The sequence below is a fragment of the Bufo gargarizans genome, unplaced genomic scaffold, assembly GCF_014858855.1.
Source record: "Bufo gargarizans isolate SCDJY-AF-19 unplaced genomic scaffold, ASM1485885v1 fragScaff_scaffold_692_pilon, whole genome shotgun sequence".
In the NCBI taxonomy this organism is placed as follows: domain Eukaryota; kingdom Metazoa; phylum Chordata; class Amphibia; order Anura; family Bufonidae; genus Bufo; species Bufo gargarizans.
Window position 1 is genome coordinate 32,463 of NW_025334166.1, and position 15,323 is coordinate 47,785.

Consider the following 15,323-nt stretch of genomic DNA (forward strand, 5'->3'; position numbering starts at 1 on the left):
AACTACGCTACACGTTCCCAAATTCCTCCCACAAACTAACTATACAATACACACATACAAGTAATATTAACAATAACCCACCCGTCTGCACTGTCCCTACGGGGTACACCGAGGGTTAACGGTGGTCTTACAGGGGTGTAAGCCGACCACAAACACAAAGGGTAACAATGGGGTGGTGATATCAGAACTGTACAGCAATGCAGGGGATAAATACCCTGCAAGTGTACAGTGGGGGGGGGGGGGGTGTGGCAGGGGTTACCACCAGGGGTTAATCAGGGGTAACAAGGGGCAGCATGGGGTCTGGGATACAAAGGGTTAGGATAGTGGTAGGGAAATAAGGGGGGTGAATATGGGTGGCACTGCAAGGGAGGTGCAATGCCATGCCAGCGTATACTCCGCCATCTCCAGGGCCAAGTGTGCCTCTCTTCCTCCAGGCAGCCGTCCTCCTGTGTCTCTGGATCTAGTCTGGTTGCACAGAGCCCTGTTCCGATATATAAGTCCCTCTCACCCCCTCCCCCCCCCCCCTTTCCAGGGGTGTGACATCATCGTGTGCGTGTGACGGAACGCATGCACTCAGATTGCCGCAGACAACTGGCCCCTGAGGCTCGCAGCACCACACGCCCGGCCATGTCACAAACACAAGGTGGGGCAGAGCATAGTAACTAGGCTGATAAACCTCAAATCAATTGCCTTTGAAGTCACCAGAAACTGGACAATCCAGCCGTCTGTTGCCATCACCCGCAGGTAGGCGGCGGGGGGCTCCGTGGCTGGGGGGCATAACTGGCCACATGCATATAAGACAATTGGGGCAGAGCTATATATACCCATATATATACAGACATATCCACATATACAGACATAACACTATGACCTCCCCCCTCTGGCCATACAGGGCCAATATATATATGTATATACGCACATATGCACAATTATACACATATACATAGTACATATATCCACATCTATAAACACATACAAAACCGGGGGTATGAATGGGCAGCAGTAAGCCCACATACATCACAAGTGTATATACATAAAGACGTGTGCAAATACATACACACATATCTATATACACACTCATATACCTGGGGCATCACATACAGGGGACATACAGGAAAGTATATACACGGTAAATATATACTAATATAAGGGGGCACAGCTTCCAGGGACCACATATTTCCCACAGGGGCCACCATGAGCCCCTGGGGATCGCCATGGGCAGACGTGGGCACATCTGCGCACATCGTCCCATGATGCGGTGGTTAATGTATGCACCATACATGCCCGCACGTGTTTGCAGGCATGCATGGATATATATGCATACGGCTCAACCCTTCCTCAACAGTAACGTATAAGGGTATTTTCAAACTTGCAGCAGAGAGATCCGGCGAGCAGTTCTGTCGCCGGAACTGCCTGCCGGATCAGGCAAAACGTATGCCAACTGATGGCGTTAGTAAGACTGATCAGGATCCTGATCAGTCTTCAAAATGAATGATCAGTCGAAAAAAAATGTATTGAAATGCCGGATCCGTCTTTCCGGTGTCATCCGGCAAAAACGGATCCGGCATTTATTTTTTTTCACCTTTTTTTCAGTTTGCGCATGCGCAGACCGGAAGGACTGATTCGGTATTCTGAATGCCAGATCCGGCACTAATACATTCCTATGGGAAAAAATGCCAGTTCCGGCATTCAGGCGAGTCTTCAGTTTTTTCCGCCAGAGATAAAAGCGTAGCGCGCTGCGGTTTTCTCTTTTGCCTGATCAGTCAAACCGACTGAACTGAACTGAAGACGTCCTGAGCGGATCGCTCTCCATTCAGAATTGATGGGGATAATCCTGATCAGTTCTTTTCCGGTATAGAGCCCCTGTGACGGAACTGTATGCCGGAAAAGTAAACCGCCAGTGTGAGAGTAGCCGAAGGCATCTCCTGACATCCAGGCAGCGGCCGAACTCTTTCCTTCTGATCTGCGGGCTTATCAAAAAGAACCTGATACCCAGATGGAAGCATAGGGAACCCCCACTAGTGTATGAGGATCTACTGCCGGACTGACTACACGATCCGTGGACTCGGGGAGGGGGAGGGGTGGTTGGGTTACCTTGTTCTCAATATGCTTGTGAAAATCACATACAAATATCTGATAAATAATAATATTGGACACTAGATACAAACCAGCATAAACTTATAAGATAAACCTCATGGGTTTCTCATCAAGAATTGTAACAAAGTAAAGATGTAACAAACACTCTAGAGAAGTTCTTACCTTGACCAGAATGACGGCGATGGCCGAACACCGATCTCTTTGGCGCAGAATATATTGCGAGACGGATGCTTTCATCCAAGATCCACTTGAGGCCCTTTCCTACATCACCAGAAGAACTTTAGGCGTCCAAAATTTCCTCGCAATCTGGCATCCACGATGAAGCTGTACCGTGGCATCCATCCCCTCACCGATCTGCCGCAACAGGTCCCATGAGTCCTTTGGACCTTACAGATCCCCCTAGGGTCCCTGCCAGAAATACCACACAAACGACCCCGCTGACCTTACCAGGGCCTCCCTGGGAAACACTAGATGGGCAGCAAGTATTAATAGGGTTTTGCTGGCGCGCAGTACCCCCTGTATGCCATCCAGAGTAAATGTTCTAGTCCATCTACTTACTCCCAACCAGGAGCCATATAGGGCTTTGTTGGTATGCCTTACATCCTATAGGCCATCTTCTCACTCCTCACCAAGAGCATTACAGGGCTTAGAGTGCTATGCTTAATGCTTATTGTAGACCCTTAAAGGGGTTGTCCAGGTTCAGAGCTGAACACGGACATCCCTCCATTTTCACCCCGGCAGCCCCCCTGACACGAGCATCGGAGCAGTTCATGCTCCGATGCTCTCCTTTGCCCTGCGCTAAATTGCGCAGGGCAAAGGCATTTTTAGGAGTTCCATGGGGCTGACAGGAAGCCCGGTGACGTCACCGGCACTGATGGGTGAGATTTAGCGCTGCCCTAGCCAGTAAAACTGATCGGTGACGTCACCGGCCCTAACACACTGCCGGGCGGAAGTTACCGCCCGGCAGTGTGTTATTGAATACAAAAGAGCCTGTGCCCTGCGCGATTTAGCGCATGGCACAGGAGCGCATCAGAGCATGAGATGCTCCAATGCTAGGCTCAGGGGGGCTGCCGGGGTGAAAATAGCCAGCCAGCCAGCCCCTGAAGCCATGAGGCAGCCAGCCAGCCCCTGAAGCCATGAGGCAGCCAGCCAGCCCCTGAAGCCATGAGGCAGCCAGCCAGCCCCTGAAGCCATGAGGCAGCCAGCCAGCCCCTGAAGCCATGAGGCAGGCAGCCAGCCCCTGAAGCCATGAGGCAGGCAGCCAGCCCCTGAAGCCATGAGGCAGGCAGCCAGCCCCTGAAGCCATGAGGCAGGCAGCCAGCCCCTGAAGCCATGAGGCAGGCAGCCAGCCCCTGAAGCCATGAGGCAGGCAGCCAGCCCCTGAAGCCATGAGGCAGGCAGCCAGCCCCTGAAGCCATGAGGCAGGCAGCCAGCCCCTGAAGCCATGAGGCAGGCAGCCAGCCCCTGAAGCCATGAGGCAGCCAGCCCCTGAAGCCATGAGGCAGCCAGCCCCTGAAGCCATGAGGCAGGCAGGCAGCCAGCCCCTGAAGCCATGAGGCAGCCAGCCCCTGAAGCCATGAGGCAGGCAGGCAGCCAGCCCCTGAAGCCATGAGGCAGGCAGGCAGCCAGCCCCTGAAGCCATGAGGCAGGCAGGCAGCCAGCCCCTGAAGCCATGAGGCAGCCAGCCCCTGAAGCCATGAGGCAGGCAGGCAGCCAGCCCCTGAAGCCATGAGGGAGGCAGCCAGCCAGCCAGCCCCTGAAGCCATGAGGCAGCCAGCCAGCCAGCCCCTGAAGCCATGAGGCAGCCAGCCAGCCCCTGAAGCCATGAGGCAGCCAGCCAGCCCCTGAAGCCATGAGGCAGCCAGCCAGCCACTGAAGCCATGAGGCAGCCAGCCAGCCACTGAAGCCATGAGGCAGCCTGAGCCATGAGCCAGCCAGCCACTGAAGCCATGAGGCAGCCAGCCAGCCACTGAAGCCATGAGGCAGCCAGCCAGCTGCTCTTGCTCTGCACAGTACCACTTCTCCTGTCCTGTATACCGGGTGTAATCCTCAGTATCTGCTCTTAGGCTCCATTCACACGTCCGCAATGTGTTTTGCGGATACACGGATCCGCAAAACACGGAAAGCGGCAATGTGCATTCCGCATTTTGCGGACCGCACATTGCCGGCACTAATAGAATATGCCTGTTCTTGTCCGCAATTGCGGACAAGAATAGGACATGTTCTATTTTTTTGCGGAAACGGAAACACGGATGCGGAAGTGCGGATCCGCAAATGTGGATGCGGACAGCACATTCCAGCCCCATTAAAAATTGCGGAACGGATGCGGATCCATTTTGCGGACGTGTGAATGGACCCTAACTCTGCACAGTACCACTTCTCCAGTCCTGTATACCAGGTGTAATCCTCAGTCTCTGCTCTTATTCTGTATATATACACTGCACAGTACCACTTCTCCAGTCCTGTATACCAGGTGTAATCCTCAGTCTCTGCTCTTATTCTGTATATATATACACTGCACAGTACCACTTCTCCAGTCCTGTATACTGGGTGTAATCCTCTGTATCTGCTCTTACTCTGTATATGTACACTGCACAGTACCACTTCTCCAGTCCTGTATACTGGGTGTAATCCTCAGTATCTGCTCTTACTCTGTATATGTACACTGCACAGTACCACTTCTCCAGTCCTGTATACTGGGTGTAATCCTCTGTATCTGCTCTTATTCTGCACAGTACCACTTCTCTCTTCTTTACAGTAAGGGTGGTCGGATGAGTTTCCAGCTGCCGTTGCCGCTTCCTCTGCCTCCACATCTGCTGCTCTTTAGTATGGGGGACTGGGGTTCGTACTCCTCGGATTCGTGTGTTTCTGCTCAGCTGGTCGCGGGTTCGGCGCAGCCTCAGCACATAGGGACTCTGTCTGCTGACTGCAGGTAATAGTGGTCTCCTAGAATGGTCCAGATGGTAGTATTGAGGAGCGAATGGCTCACCAGCACTCTGCCCCCCGCAGGTCACTGGTCTGGGACGGTGAGTGGAGTCTGGACATCGTAATGGAGTGCCTCAAATTAGCAGCACAAGGAACGCCCGCCAAACTGTGCCTGACCGTGTCCGGGAAGGTAAAACTAGGAGCAGAAACTCCCTCTTTCCCCTGCCGTCCTATCGCCCCCCCCCCCTTGCCGCGTCCCCCCTGCCGTCCTATCGTCCCCCCCCCGCTCCTTGCCGCCGCGTCCCATCGTCCCCCCCCGCTCCTTGCCGCCACGTCCTATCGCCCCCCCCGCTCCTTGCTGCGTCCCCCCCTGCCGTCCTATCGCCCGTCCCCCCCTGCCGTCCCATCGCCCCCCCGCTCCTTGCCACGTCCCATCGCCCCCCGCTCCTTGCTGCGTCCCCCCCCTGCTGTCCTATCGCCCCCCTCGCTCCTTGCCGCGTCCCATCGCCCCCCCCCGCTCCTTGCCGCGTCCCATCGCCCCCCCCGCTCCTTGCCGCGTCCCATCGCCCCCCCCCGCTCCTTGCCACGTCCCATCGCCCCCCGCTCCTTGCTGCGTCCCCCCCCTGCCGTCCCATCGCCCCCCCGCTCCTTGCCGCGTCCCATCGCCCCCCCGCTCCTTGCCGCGTCCCATCGCCCCCCCGCTCCTTGCCGCGTCCCATCGCCCCCCCGCTCCTTGCCGCGTCCCATCGCCCCCCCCGCTCCTTGCCGCGTCCCATCGCCCCCCCGCTCCTTGCCGCGTCCCATCGCCCCCCCGCCGCTCCTTGCCGCGTCCCATCGCCCCCCCCCCGCTCCTTGCCGCGTCCCATCGCCCCCCCCCCGCTCCTTGCCGCGTCCCATCGCCCCCCCCCCGCTCCTTGCCGCGTCCCATCGCCCCCCCCCGCTCCTTGCCGCGTCCCATCGCCCCCCCCGCTCCTTGCCGCGTCCCATCGCCCCCCCCCCGCTCCTTGCCGCGTCCCATCGCCCCCCCCCCGCTCCTTGCCGCGTCCCATCGCCCCCCCCCCGCTCCTTGCCGCGTCCCATCGCCCCCCCCCCGCTCCTTGCCGCGTCCCATCGCCCCCCCCCGCTCTTTGCCGCGTCCCATCGCCCCCCCCCGCTCCTTGCCGCGTCCCATCGCCCCCCCCCCCGCTCCTTGCCGCGTCCCATCGCCCCCCCCCCCGCTCCTTGCCGCGTCCCATCGCCCCCCCCCGCTCCTTGCCGCGTCCCATCGCCCCCCCCCGCTCCTTGCCGCGTCCCATCGCCCCCCCCTCCTTGCTGCGTCCCCCCCCTGCCGTCCTATCGCCCCCCCGCTCCTTGCTGCGTCCCCCCCCTGCCGTCCTATCGCCCCCCCGCTCCTTGCCGCGTCCATCGCCCCCCCCCGCTCCTTGCCGCGTCCCATCGCCCCCCCGCTCCTTGCCGCGTCCCATCGCCCCCCCGCTCCTTGCCGCGTCCCATCGCCCCCCCGCTCCTTGCCGCGTCCCATCGCCCCCCGCTCCTTGCCGCGTCCCATCGCCCCCCCGCTCCTTGCCGCGTCCCATCGCCCCCCCGCTCCTTGCCGCGTCCCATCGCCCCCCCGCTCCTTGCCGCGTCCCATCGCCCCCCCGCTCCTTGCCGCGTCCCATCGCCCCCCCGCTCCTTGCCGCGTCCCATCGCCCCCCCCCGCTCCTTGCCGCGTCCCCATCGCCCCCCCCGCTCCTTGCCGCGTCCCATCGCCCCCCCCCCCGCTCCTTGCCGCGTCCCATCGCCCCCCCCCCCCGCTCCTTGCCGCGTCCCATCGCCCCCCCCCCCGCTCCTTGCCGCGTCCCATCGCCCCCCCCCCCGCTCCTTGCCGCGTCCCATCGCCCCCCCCCCGCTCCTTGCCGCGTCCCATCGCCCCCCCCCCGCTCCTTGCCGCGTCCCATCACCCCCCCGCTCTTTGCCGCGTCCCATCGCCCCCCCCCGCTCCCTGCCGCGTCCCATCGCCCCCCCCGCTCCTTGCCGCGTCCCATCGCCCCCCCCCGCTCCTTGCCGCGTCCCATCGCCCCCCCCCGCTCCTTGCCGCGTCCCATCGCCCCCCCCCGCTCCTTGCCGCGTCCCATCGCCCCCCCCCGCTCCTTGCCGCGTCCCATCGCCCCCCCCCCCGCTCCTTGCCGCGTCCCATCGCCCCCCCCGCTCCTTCCCGCATCCCATCGCCCCCCCGCTCCTTGTCCCAAACCCCCCCCCCCGCTCCTTGCCGCATCCCCTCTGCTGTCCTTTCGCCCCCCCCCCCCCCTTCCCGCTGTCCTATCGCCCGCTCTTTCTTGTCTCATTTGTGCAGGTGATGAGAGGCTCCGGCTTCAGCAGCAGCACCCCTGCCAGGAGGAGGCTCAGCGCAGGACCCCCCAGTAGCCCGCTCTTATCGGAGAGCACAATTGCCCAGGTGAGACTGCTGGGGGTCACAGTGGAGGTGGGTATCGGGGGCAGTAGGAGAGCGCCCAGTGGATGGTGCAGGAGGCCATACATGATTGGGAGTTGATGTCCGTCCTCTAGGAGAAGGGTGGCAGTGCGGAGGACGCCCAGCTGGCTGCTTGTGCCAACCTGAAAGATTCTCCCCCGCTGAAGAGAGCAGCTCTGAAACTGCCCCTCGTCAACAAGGATGGGTCAGGCGGGCAGGAACCGGGCAGGAGGGCAAATGCTGTGTCTAGGAATCCCAGAAGACTCAGTTTTGGCAGCAGAGGATCTGAGGATGGGACTGCGGGCGCAGGTGAGTAAAGGTAATGAGGGGCTCCTCCATCACAGACCCACCCAGGGGCCGTTCCCTGGGTCCGGTGACAGTATGGCGGAGGCTTGTGTTCACTCCTCGTACATTCTCTCCTCAGTTTGTCCTTCGGCTCGTTGGGGCCACAGCACCTGCCTCTGTGATCCCGAAACAGCCATTCTGATTGGTGGGGAAGGAGCCAATGAAAAGTCCAGTCCGGACTCGCTGTGGAAGCTGGAACTAGGTATGTGGGGTCTGGACCGGACGGACATGGTGGATAGTGCTGTCGTCCCTGGATGGGGTGATATGCTGCGTCCAGGGAGGACTGTACGACTGTGACGGGTGACATGCTGCATCCAGGGAGGACTGTACGACTGTGACGGGTGACATGCTGTGTCCAGGGATGACTGTATGATGGTGACGGGTGACATGCTGTGTCCAGGGAGGACTGTACGACTGTGACGGGTGACATGCTGCATCCAGGGAGGACTGTACGACTGTGACGGGTGACATGCTGCATCCAGGGAGGACTGTACGACTGTGACGGGTGACATGCTGTGTCCAGGGATGACTGTACGACTGTGACGGGTGACATGCTGCATTCAGGGAGGACTGTACGACTGACGGGTGACATGCTGCATTCAGGGATGACTGTACGACTGACGGGTGACATGCTGCATTCAGGGATGACTGTACGACTGTGACGGGTGACATGCTGCATCCAGGGAGGACTGTACGACTGTGACATGCTGCATCCAGGGAGGACTGTACGACTGTGACATGCTGCATCCAGGGAGGACTGTACGACTGTGACATGCTGCATCCAGGGAGGACTGTACGACTGTGACGGGTGACATGCTGCATCCAGGGAGGACTGTACGACTGTGACGGGTGACATGCTGCGTCCAGGGATGACTGTATGATGGTGACGGATGACATGCTGCATCCAGGGATGACTGTACGACTGTGACGGGTGACATGCTGCATCCAGGGAGGACTGTACGACTGTGACGGGTGACATGCTGCATCCAGGGAGGACTGTACGACTGTGACATGCTGCATCCAGGGAGGACTGTACGACTGTGACATGCTGCATCCAGGGAGGACTGTACGACTGACGGGTGACATGCTGCGTCCAGGGATGACTGTACGACTGTGACGGGTGACATGCTGCGTCCAGGGATGACTGTACGACTGTGACGGGTGACATGCTGCGTCCAGGGATGACTGTACGACTGTGACGGGTGACATGCTGCGTCCAGGGATGACTGTACGACTGTGACATGCTGCGTCCAGGGATGACTGTACGACTGTGACGGGTGACATGCTGTGTCCAGGGATGACTGTACGATGGTGACGGATGACATCCTGTGTCCAGGGATGACTGTCTGATGGTGACGGGTGACATGCTGCGTCCAGGGATGACTGTCTGATGGTGACGGGTGACATGCTGCGTCCAGGGATGACTGTACGACTGTGACGGGTGACATGCTGCGTCCAGGGATGACTGTACGACTGTGACGGGTGACATGCTGCGTCCAGGGATGACTGTACGACTGTGACGGGTGACATGCTGCGTCCAGGGATGACTGTACGACTGTGACGGGTGACATGCTGCGTCCAGGGATGACTGTACGACTGTGACGGGTGACATCCTGTGTCCAGGGATGACTGTCTGATGGTGACGGATGACATCCTGTGTCCAGGGATGACTGTCTGATGGTGACGGGTGACATGCTGTGTCCAGGGATGACTGTCTGATGGTGACGGGTGACATGCTGTGTCCAGGGATGACTGTCTGATGGTGACGGGTGACATGCTGTGTCCAGGGATGACTGTCTGATGGTGACGGGTGACATGCTGCATCCAGGGAGGACTGTATGATGGTGACATGCTGCATCCAGGGATGACTGTATAATGGTGACGGGTGACATGCTGTGTCCAGGGATGACTGTCTGATGGTGACGGGTGACATGCTGCGTCCAGGGATGACTGTATCACAGGTAACACGCTGCGTCCACGGATGACTGACGGTTCTGGGGTGACACGCGGTGTGTGGGAATGTGTAGTGATGTGTGACGCACTACGTGCCGAGATGAGACGTTGATGTCGAAGTAACTGTATGACTATGACATTCTGTGACCCTCTGTTGGAGTGACCTAATCGGGCCTCTTTAACCCTTTCATCTTGGTTCCTCAGACAGTGACTTCTGGTTCCAGATGGACAGCTTGTGCACTGGCTCTGCTCCCCGGTGCTCCAGGGGCCACACTGCGACTTTTGACCCTGAGACCAAGAAAGTGTTTGTGTATGGAGGGCAGTGGGAGCGGCGCTGGCTGAGTAACGTCTATGTGCTGGACACCCTGGACTGGAAGTGGACCCTGCTCACCGTAAGTACCGAGGGCCACCGGGAGGTGACATGGTAACGACCCGTGACTGGTGTCCTCTGCTGCAGGCGGTGGGGAAGGTGCCCACCTTGTCCTATCACACAGCCGTCATGTACCAGCGCGAGCTCTATGTGTTCGGGGGTCTGTGCCCTCAGGTGGCAGCAGATTCTGGAGTCTGCACCAACGCCCTTTATATCTTCAACTCCGAGTACAAGATCTGGTATCAGCCCATCGTGGAGGGGGAGAGGCCGCTGCCAAGATACGGGTGAGGAGCAGTGCCACGGGTCAGTGACACAAAGTGCAAAGGTCAGAAACGTGGAAATCAGTGGCACCAGGAAAAGGGGAGCCATGACACTCCCATTGCAGTCACCCCCCCCCCCCCCATGCTTCCGAGGGTCTCTGTGACTGCAGCTTACTGGCTCATCATTTTTGGGGTGATGGATCTTCAAAGTCTGGGGTGTGATGGGTGTTGGTTAGTTTTGGGTTGATGAATGGATGGGGGTCTCCTAGGTCCAGTGCACTGATCAGCAACCTCCAGCACTCCAGGTGTTGTGAAACAACATCTCCCATCATGCACACTTGCTTGGTTGTTCTCTGAAAGGAGCATGCTGGGAGTTGTAGTTTCACAACAGCTGGAGTGCTGAAGGTTGCTGATCCCTGGTCTAGTGTGTGATGGGTATTTTTGGGTTGACAGACAGGGGTCTCTGGGGTTTGGGATGTGGTAGGTATTGGTTAGTTTTACGGTGATAGACGGGGGTCTCCAACATTTGGGGTCTGATGGGTATTGGCTAGATTTGAGGCGATGACTTGGGTGGGGCTCGCCAAGGTCTATTGTGTGATTGGTGTTGGTTAATTTTGGGGTATGACAGACAGGGATCTCCAGGGTTTGGCGTGTGGTGGAAGGGGGGGGGGGGGGGTCCTCTAGGGTTTTGGTGGAAGAGGGGGGGGGGGGGGTCCTCTAGGGTTTTGGTGGAAGAGGGGGGGGGGGGTCCTCTAGGGTTTTGGTGGAAGAGGGGGGGGGGGTCCTCTAGGGTTTTGGTGGAAGAGGGGGGGGGGGTCCTCTAGGGTTTTGGTGGAAGAGGGGGGGGGGTCCTCTAGGGTTTTGGTGGAAGAGGGGGGGGGGGTCCTCTAGGGTTTTGGTGGAAGAGGGGGGGGGTCCTCTAGGGTTTTGGTGGAAGAGGGGGGGGGGGGGGTCCTCTAGGGTTTTGGTGGAAGAGGGGGGGGGGGGGGTCCTCTAGGGTTTTGGTGGAAGAGGGGGGGGGGGGGGTCCTCTAGGGTTTTGGTGGAAGAGGGGGGGGGGGGTCCTCTAGGGTTTTGGTGGAAGAGGGGGGGGGGGTCCTCTAGGGTTTTGGTGGAAGAGGGGGGGGGGGGTCCTCTAGGGTTTTGGTGGAAGAGGGGGGGGGGTCCTCTAGGGTTTTGGTGGAAGAGGGGGGGGGGGTCCTCTAGGGTTTGGTGGAAGAGGGGGGGGGGGTCCTCTAGGGTTTTGGTGGAAGAGGGGGGGGGGGTCCTCTAGGGTTTTGGTGGAAGAGGGGGGGGGGGTCCTCTAGGGTTTTGGTGGAAGAGGGGGGGGGGGTCCTCTAGGGTTTTGGTGGAAGAGGGGGGGGGGGTCCTCTAGGGTTTTGGTGGAAGAGGGGGGGGGGTCCTCTAGGGTTTTGGTGGAAGAGGGGGGGGGGGTCCTCTAGGGTTTTGGTGGAAGGGGGGGGGTCCTCTAGGGTTTTGGTGGAAGGGGGGGGGGGTCCTCTAGGGTTTTGGTGGAAGGGAGGGGCGCTCCTCTAGGGTTTTGGTGGAGGGAGGCGGGGGGGGGGGACCTCCTCCAGGGGTTTGGTGGAGGGAGGGGCGCTCCTCTAGGGTTTTGGTGGAAGGGGGGGGGGGGTCCTCTAGGGTTTTGGTGGAAGGGGGGGGGGGTCCTCTAGGGTTTTGGTGGAGGGAGGGGCGCTCCTCTAGGGTTTTGGTGGAGGGAGGCGGGGGGGGGGGACCTCCTCCAGGGGTTTGGTGGGGGGGGACGGGGACCTCCTCCAGGGGTTTGGTGGGGGGGGACGGGGACCTCCTCCAGGGGTTTGGTGGGGGGGGGGACGGACCTCCTCCAGGGTTTTGGTGGAGGGGGGCGGGGACCTCCTCCAGGGGTTTGGTGGAGGGAGGGGCGCTCCTCTAGGGTTTTGGTGGAAGGGGGGGGGGGGACCTCCTCCAGGGGTTTGGTGGGGGGGGGGGGACCTCCTCCAGGGGTTTGGTGGGGGGGGACCTCCTCCAGGGGTTTGGTGGAGGGGGGCTCCTCCATGTGATTTTCATGTCCTCTCTCTCTGCTCCCCTCTCGCAGTCACAGTGCCACCCTCCTTGGTAATCGGCTCGTTCTGTTTGGAGGCCGGCATTCTCCGTCTTCAGTCTATCTCAATGACGTTCACATCCTGGACTTGGGTGAGGATCTGTCTGTAGTGTGACATCATATGTGTGACATCATGCCAGCATACCCACACTGCACTGCTCTGCAGGTTACATGGAGTACAGAGCGGTGTCCTGTCCGTCCTTGTCTGAGAGGCCCTCCCCCCGCTGGTGAGACTGCGCCCCCTCCTGTCCGGTCACCGCCCCTTGCACACTGATGCCCCTCCCCTCACTCGTTATAATCGCTGTATAATGTGTCTTCTGGAAGCTTCCATGCGGCCATGCAGGTGACGGAGCACAAAGTCCTCATCCACGGAGGGTGTTCTGCGAGCGGCTCCTTGACGGACGCCTTCATCTTTAATCTGGGTAAGAGCCAGGAGCATGATGGGAGTTACAGTATATCATGGAGGATGCTTGGGGGGGGGGGGGAGGGATTTACGGACCACCCTGTCATCCTCGGGGAACGCTCAGTGGAACGGCGGAGGACGAGAACGCTCTGGACACAGGTCTGACACATTGTGGGGTTCCACACTAATGATTGCTTTATTTTGCAGACACTTCGTCCTGGACCCCCATCAGGTTTGGGGGGAGGGCGCATCTGCCCCGCGCTGGCCACACCATGATCAACCTAACTGCCTCCTCCCTGACGGATTCTGACAAAGAGAGGCGCAAGGGGCGGAGCCTGTGCAGGGTCCGCATCATGGGGGGATCTGATGGATCTGGAACATTCTACAGCGACAGCCCCAAGTTTCAGCTGGACCTGAGCTCCCACGACGCAGCGAGCGCCCGTTGCAGGGTGATCACATGATTAGAATGGCTTCCTCCCGGTGACGCGGCCGCTGCTCTGTGCAGACTACGCTCGGAGCTCCGGTGGGGTGTCTGGCTGCCGGCAGGGGTGACTGACTTGGAACGCCTCCAGCTGGAGCAGAGCCTGGTTAATCCTGGAGAGCGTGGGGTATGGGGTCATGTCCACCCCGAACCTAGAAAGAGATGGGTGAGGAGGGAAAACTGGGGGGCACTTAGAATCCTGCAGACTGTCTGCCACAGAGGATGGCGTTTACCTGGTCTCAATATCAATACCGCGCTATGACTGGTTGGGGGGCTCTCACCCCGTCTAGTTATCGATACCGTGCTATGACTGGTTGGGGGGCTCTCACCCCGTCTAGTTATCGATACCGCGCTATGACTGGTTGGGGGGCTCTCACCCCGTCTAGTTATCGATACCGCTCTATGAATGGTTGGGGGGCTGTCATCCCGTCTAGTTATCGATACTGCGCTAATTGGTTGGGGGGCTCTCACCCCGTCTAGTTATCAATACCGCGTTATGACTGGTTGGGGGGCTCTCACCCAGTCTAGTTATCAATACCGTGCTGATTGGTTGGGGGGCTCTCACCCCGTCTAGTTATCGATACCGTGCTGATTGGTTGGGGGGCTCTGCATACACATAAATGCCCTGCGGCCGGGCCTTCCACTGGTGAGGCGCTCCCTTCCTGTAGTCAGTGCTGACACTTTATATCTGCCACATAAGGGCTCTTTCACACCTGCGTTCTTGTCTTCCGGCACAGAGTTCCGTCGTCGGGGCTCTATGCCGGAAGAATCCTGATCAGGATTATCCTAATGCATTCTTAATGGAGTGAAATCCGTTCATGATGCATCAGGACGTCTTTAGTTCCGTAACGGAACGTTTTTTGGCCGGAGAAAATACCGCAGCATGCTGCGCTTTTTGCTCCGGCCAAAAATCCTGAACACTTGCCACAATGACGTTTAGCTTTTTCTGAATGGTTACCATGGCTGCCGGGACGCTAAAGTCCTGGCAGCCATGGTAAAGGGGAGCAGCATACTTACCGTCCGTGCGGCTCCCGGGGCGCTCCAGAGTGACGTCAGGGCGCCCTACGCGCATGGATCATGTGATCGCATGGCACGTCATCCATGCGCATGGGGCGCTCTGACGTCACTCTGGAGCGCCCCGGGAGCCGCACGGATGGTAAGTATACCGCTCCCCCGCTCCCGCTCCTACTATGGCAACCAGGACTTTAATAGCGTCCTGGCTGCCACAGTAACACTGAACGCATTTTGAAGACTGATCCATGACCGGACGTGTGTGTGTGTGTGTGTGTGTGTGTGTGCGTGTGTGCGCGCGCGTGTGTATATCTATCCTGTGCTGTATAGGTGACCGGACGCGTGTGTGTGTATATATATATCCTGTGCAGACAAATGTATTTTAATAAATCATCCTAATAAAAGGTAGAATTGTGTAAATCTGACCTTTTTTTTTAGGTGATCTTGGCTTTTTGTCTGTTATATAGTCTCTGTCTGTGTGTGTCTCTGTTATATAGTCTCTGTCTGTGTGTGTGTCTCTGTTATATAGTCTCTGTCTGTGTGTGTCTCTGTTATATAGTCTCTGTCTGTGTGTGTGTCTCTCTGTTATATAGTCTCTGTCTGTGTGTCTCTCTGTTATATAGTCTCTGTCTGTCTCTCTGTTATATAGTCTCTGTCTGTCTGTGTGTCTCTCTGTTATATAGTCTCTGTCTGTCTCTCTGTTATATAGTCTCTGTCTGTCTCTCTGTTATATAGTCTCTGTCTGTCTGTGTGTCTCTGTTATATAGTCTCTGTCTGTCTGTGTGTCTCTGTTATATAGTCTCTGTCTGTGTGTGTCTCTGTTATATAGTCTCTGTCTGTGTGTCTCTGTTATATAGTCTCTGTCTGTGTGTGTGTCTCTGTTATATAGTCTCTGTCTGTGTGTGTCTCTGTTATATAGTCTCTGTCTGTGTGTGTGTCTCTCTGTTATA

General features: G+C 58.5%; 1 protein-coding gene across 2 annotated transcripts in view; it reads left to right on the forward strand.

Moving 5' to 3' along the window:
* LOC122922758 overlaps positions 1-14,175 on the forward strand; it is a 28,296-nt gene extending 14,121 nt beyond the window's left edge. Inside the window, exons 2-10 of one of the 2 annotated variants that reach the window (XM_044273476.1) lie at positions 4,856-5,029; positions 5,107-5,212; positions 7,355-7,483; positions 7,567-7,780; positions 7,896-8,018; positions 9,974-10,161; positions 10,227-10,423; positions 12,473-12,570; positions 12,645-14,175. In XM_044273476.1, the coding sequence (XP_044129411.1) occupies positions 4,856-5,029; positions 5,107-5,212; positions 7,355-7,483; positions 7,567-7,780; positions 7,896-8,018; positions 9,974-10,161; positions 10,227-10,423; positions 12,473-12,570; positions 12,645-12,709 (1,294 nt within the window). In that variant the 3' untranslated portion in view covers positions 12,710-14,175. The remainder of the gene's footprint in view (positions 1-4,855; positions 5,030-5,106; positions 5,213-7,354; positions 7,484-7,566; positions 7,781-7,895; positions 8,019-9,973; positions 10,162-10,226; positions 10,424-12,472; positions 12,571-12,644) is intronic. The other variant, XM_044273477.1, reaches the window with a different exon arrangement.
* Positions 14,176-15,323: the final 1,148 nt, after the last annotated feature.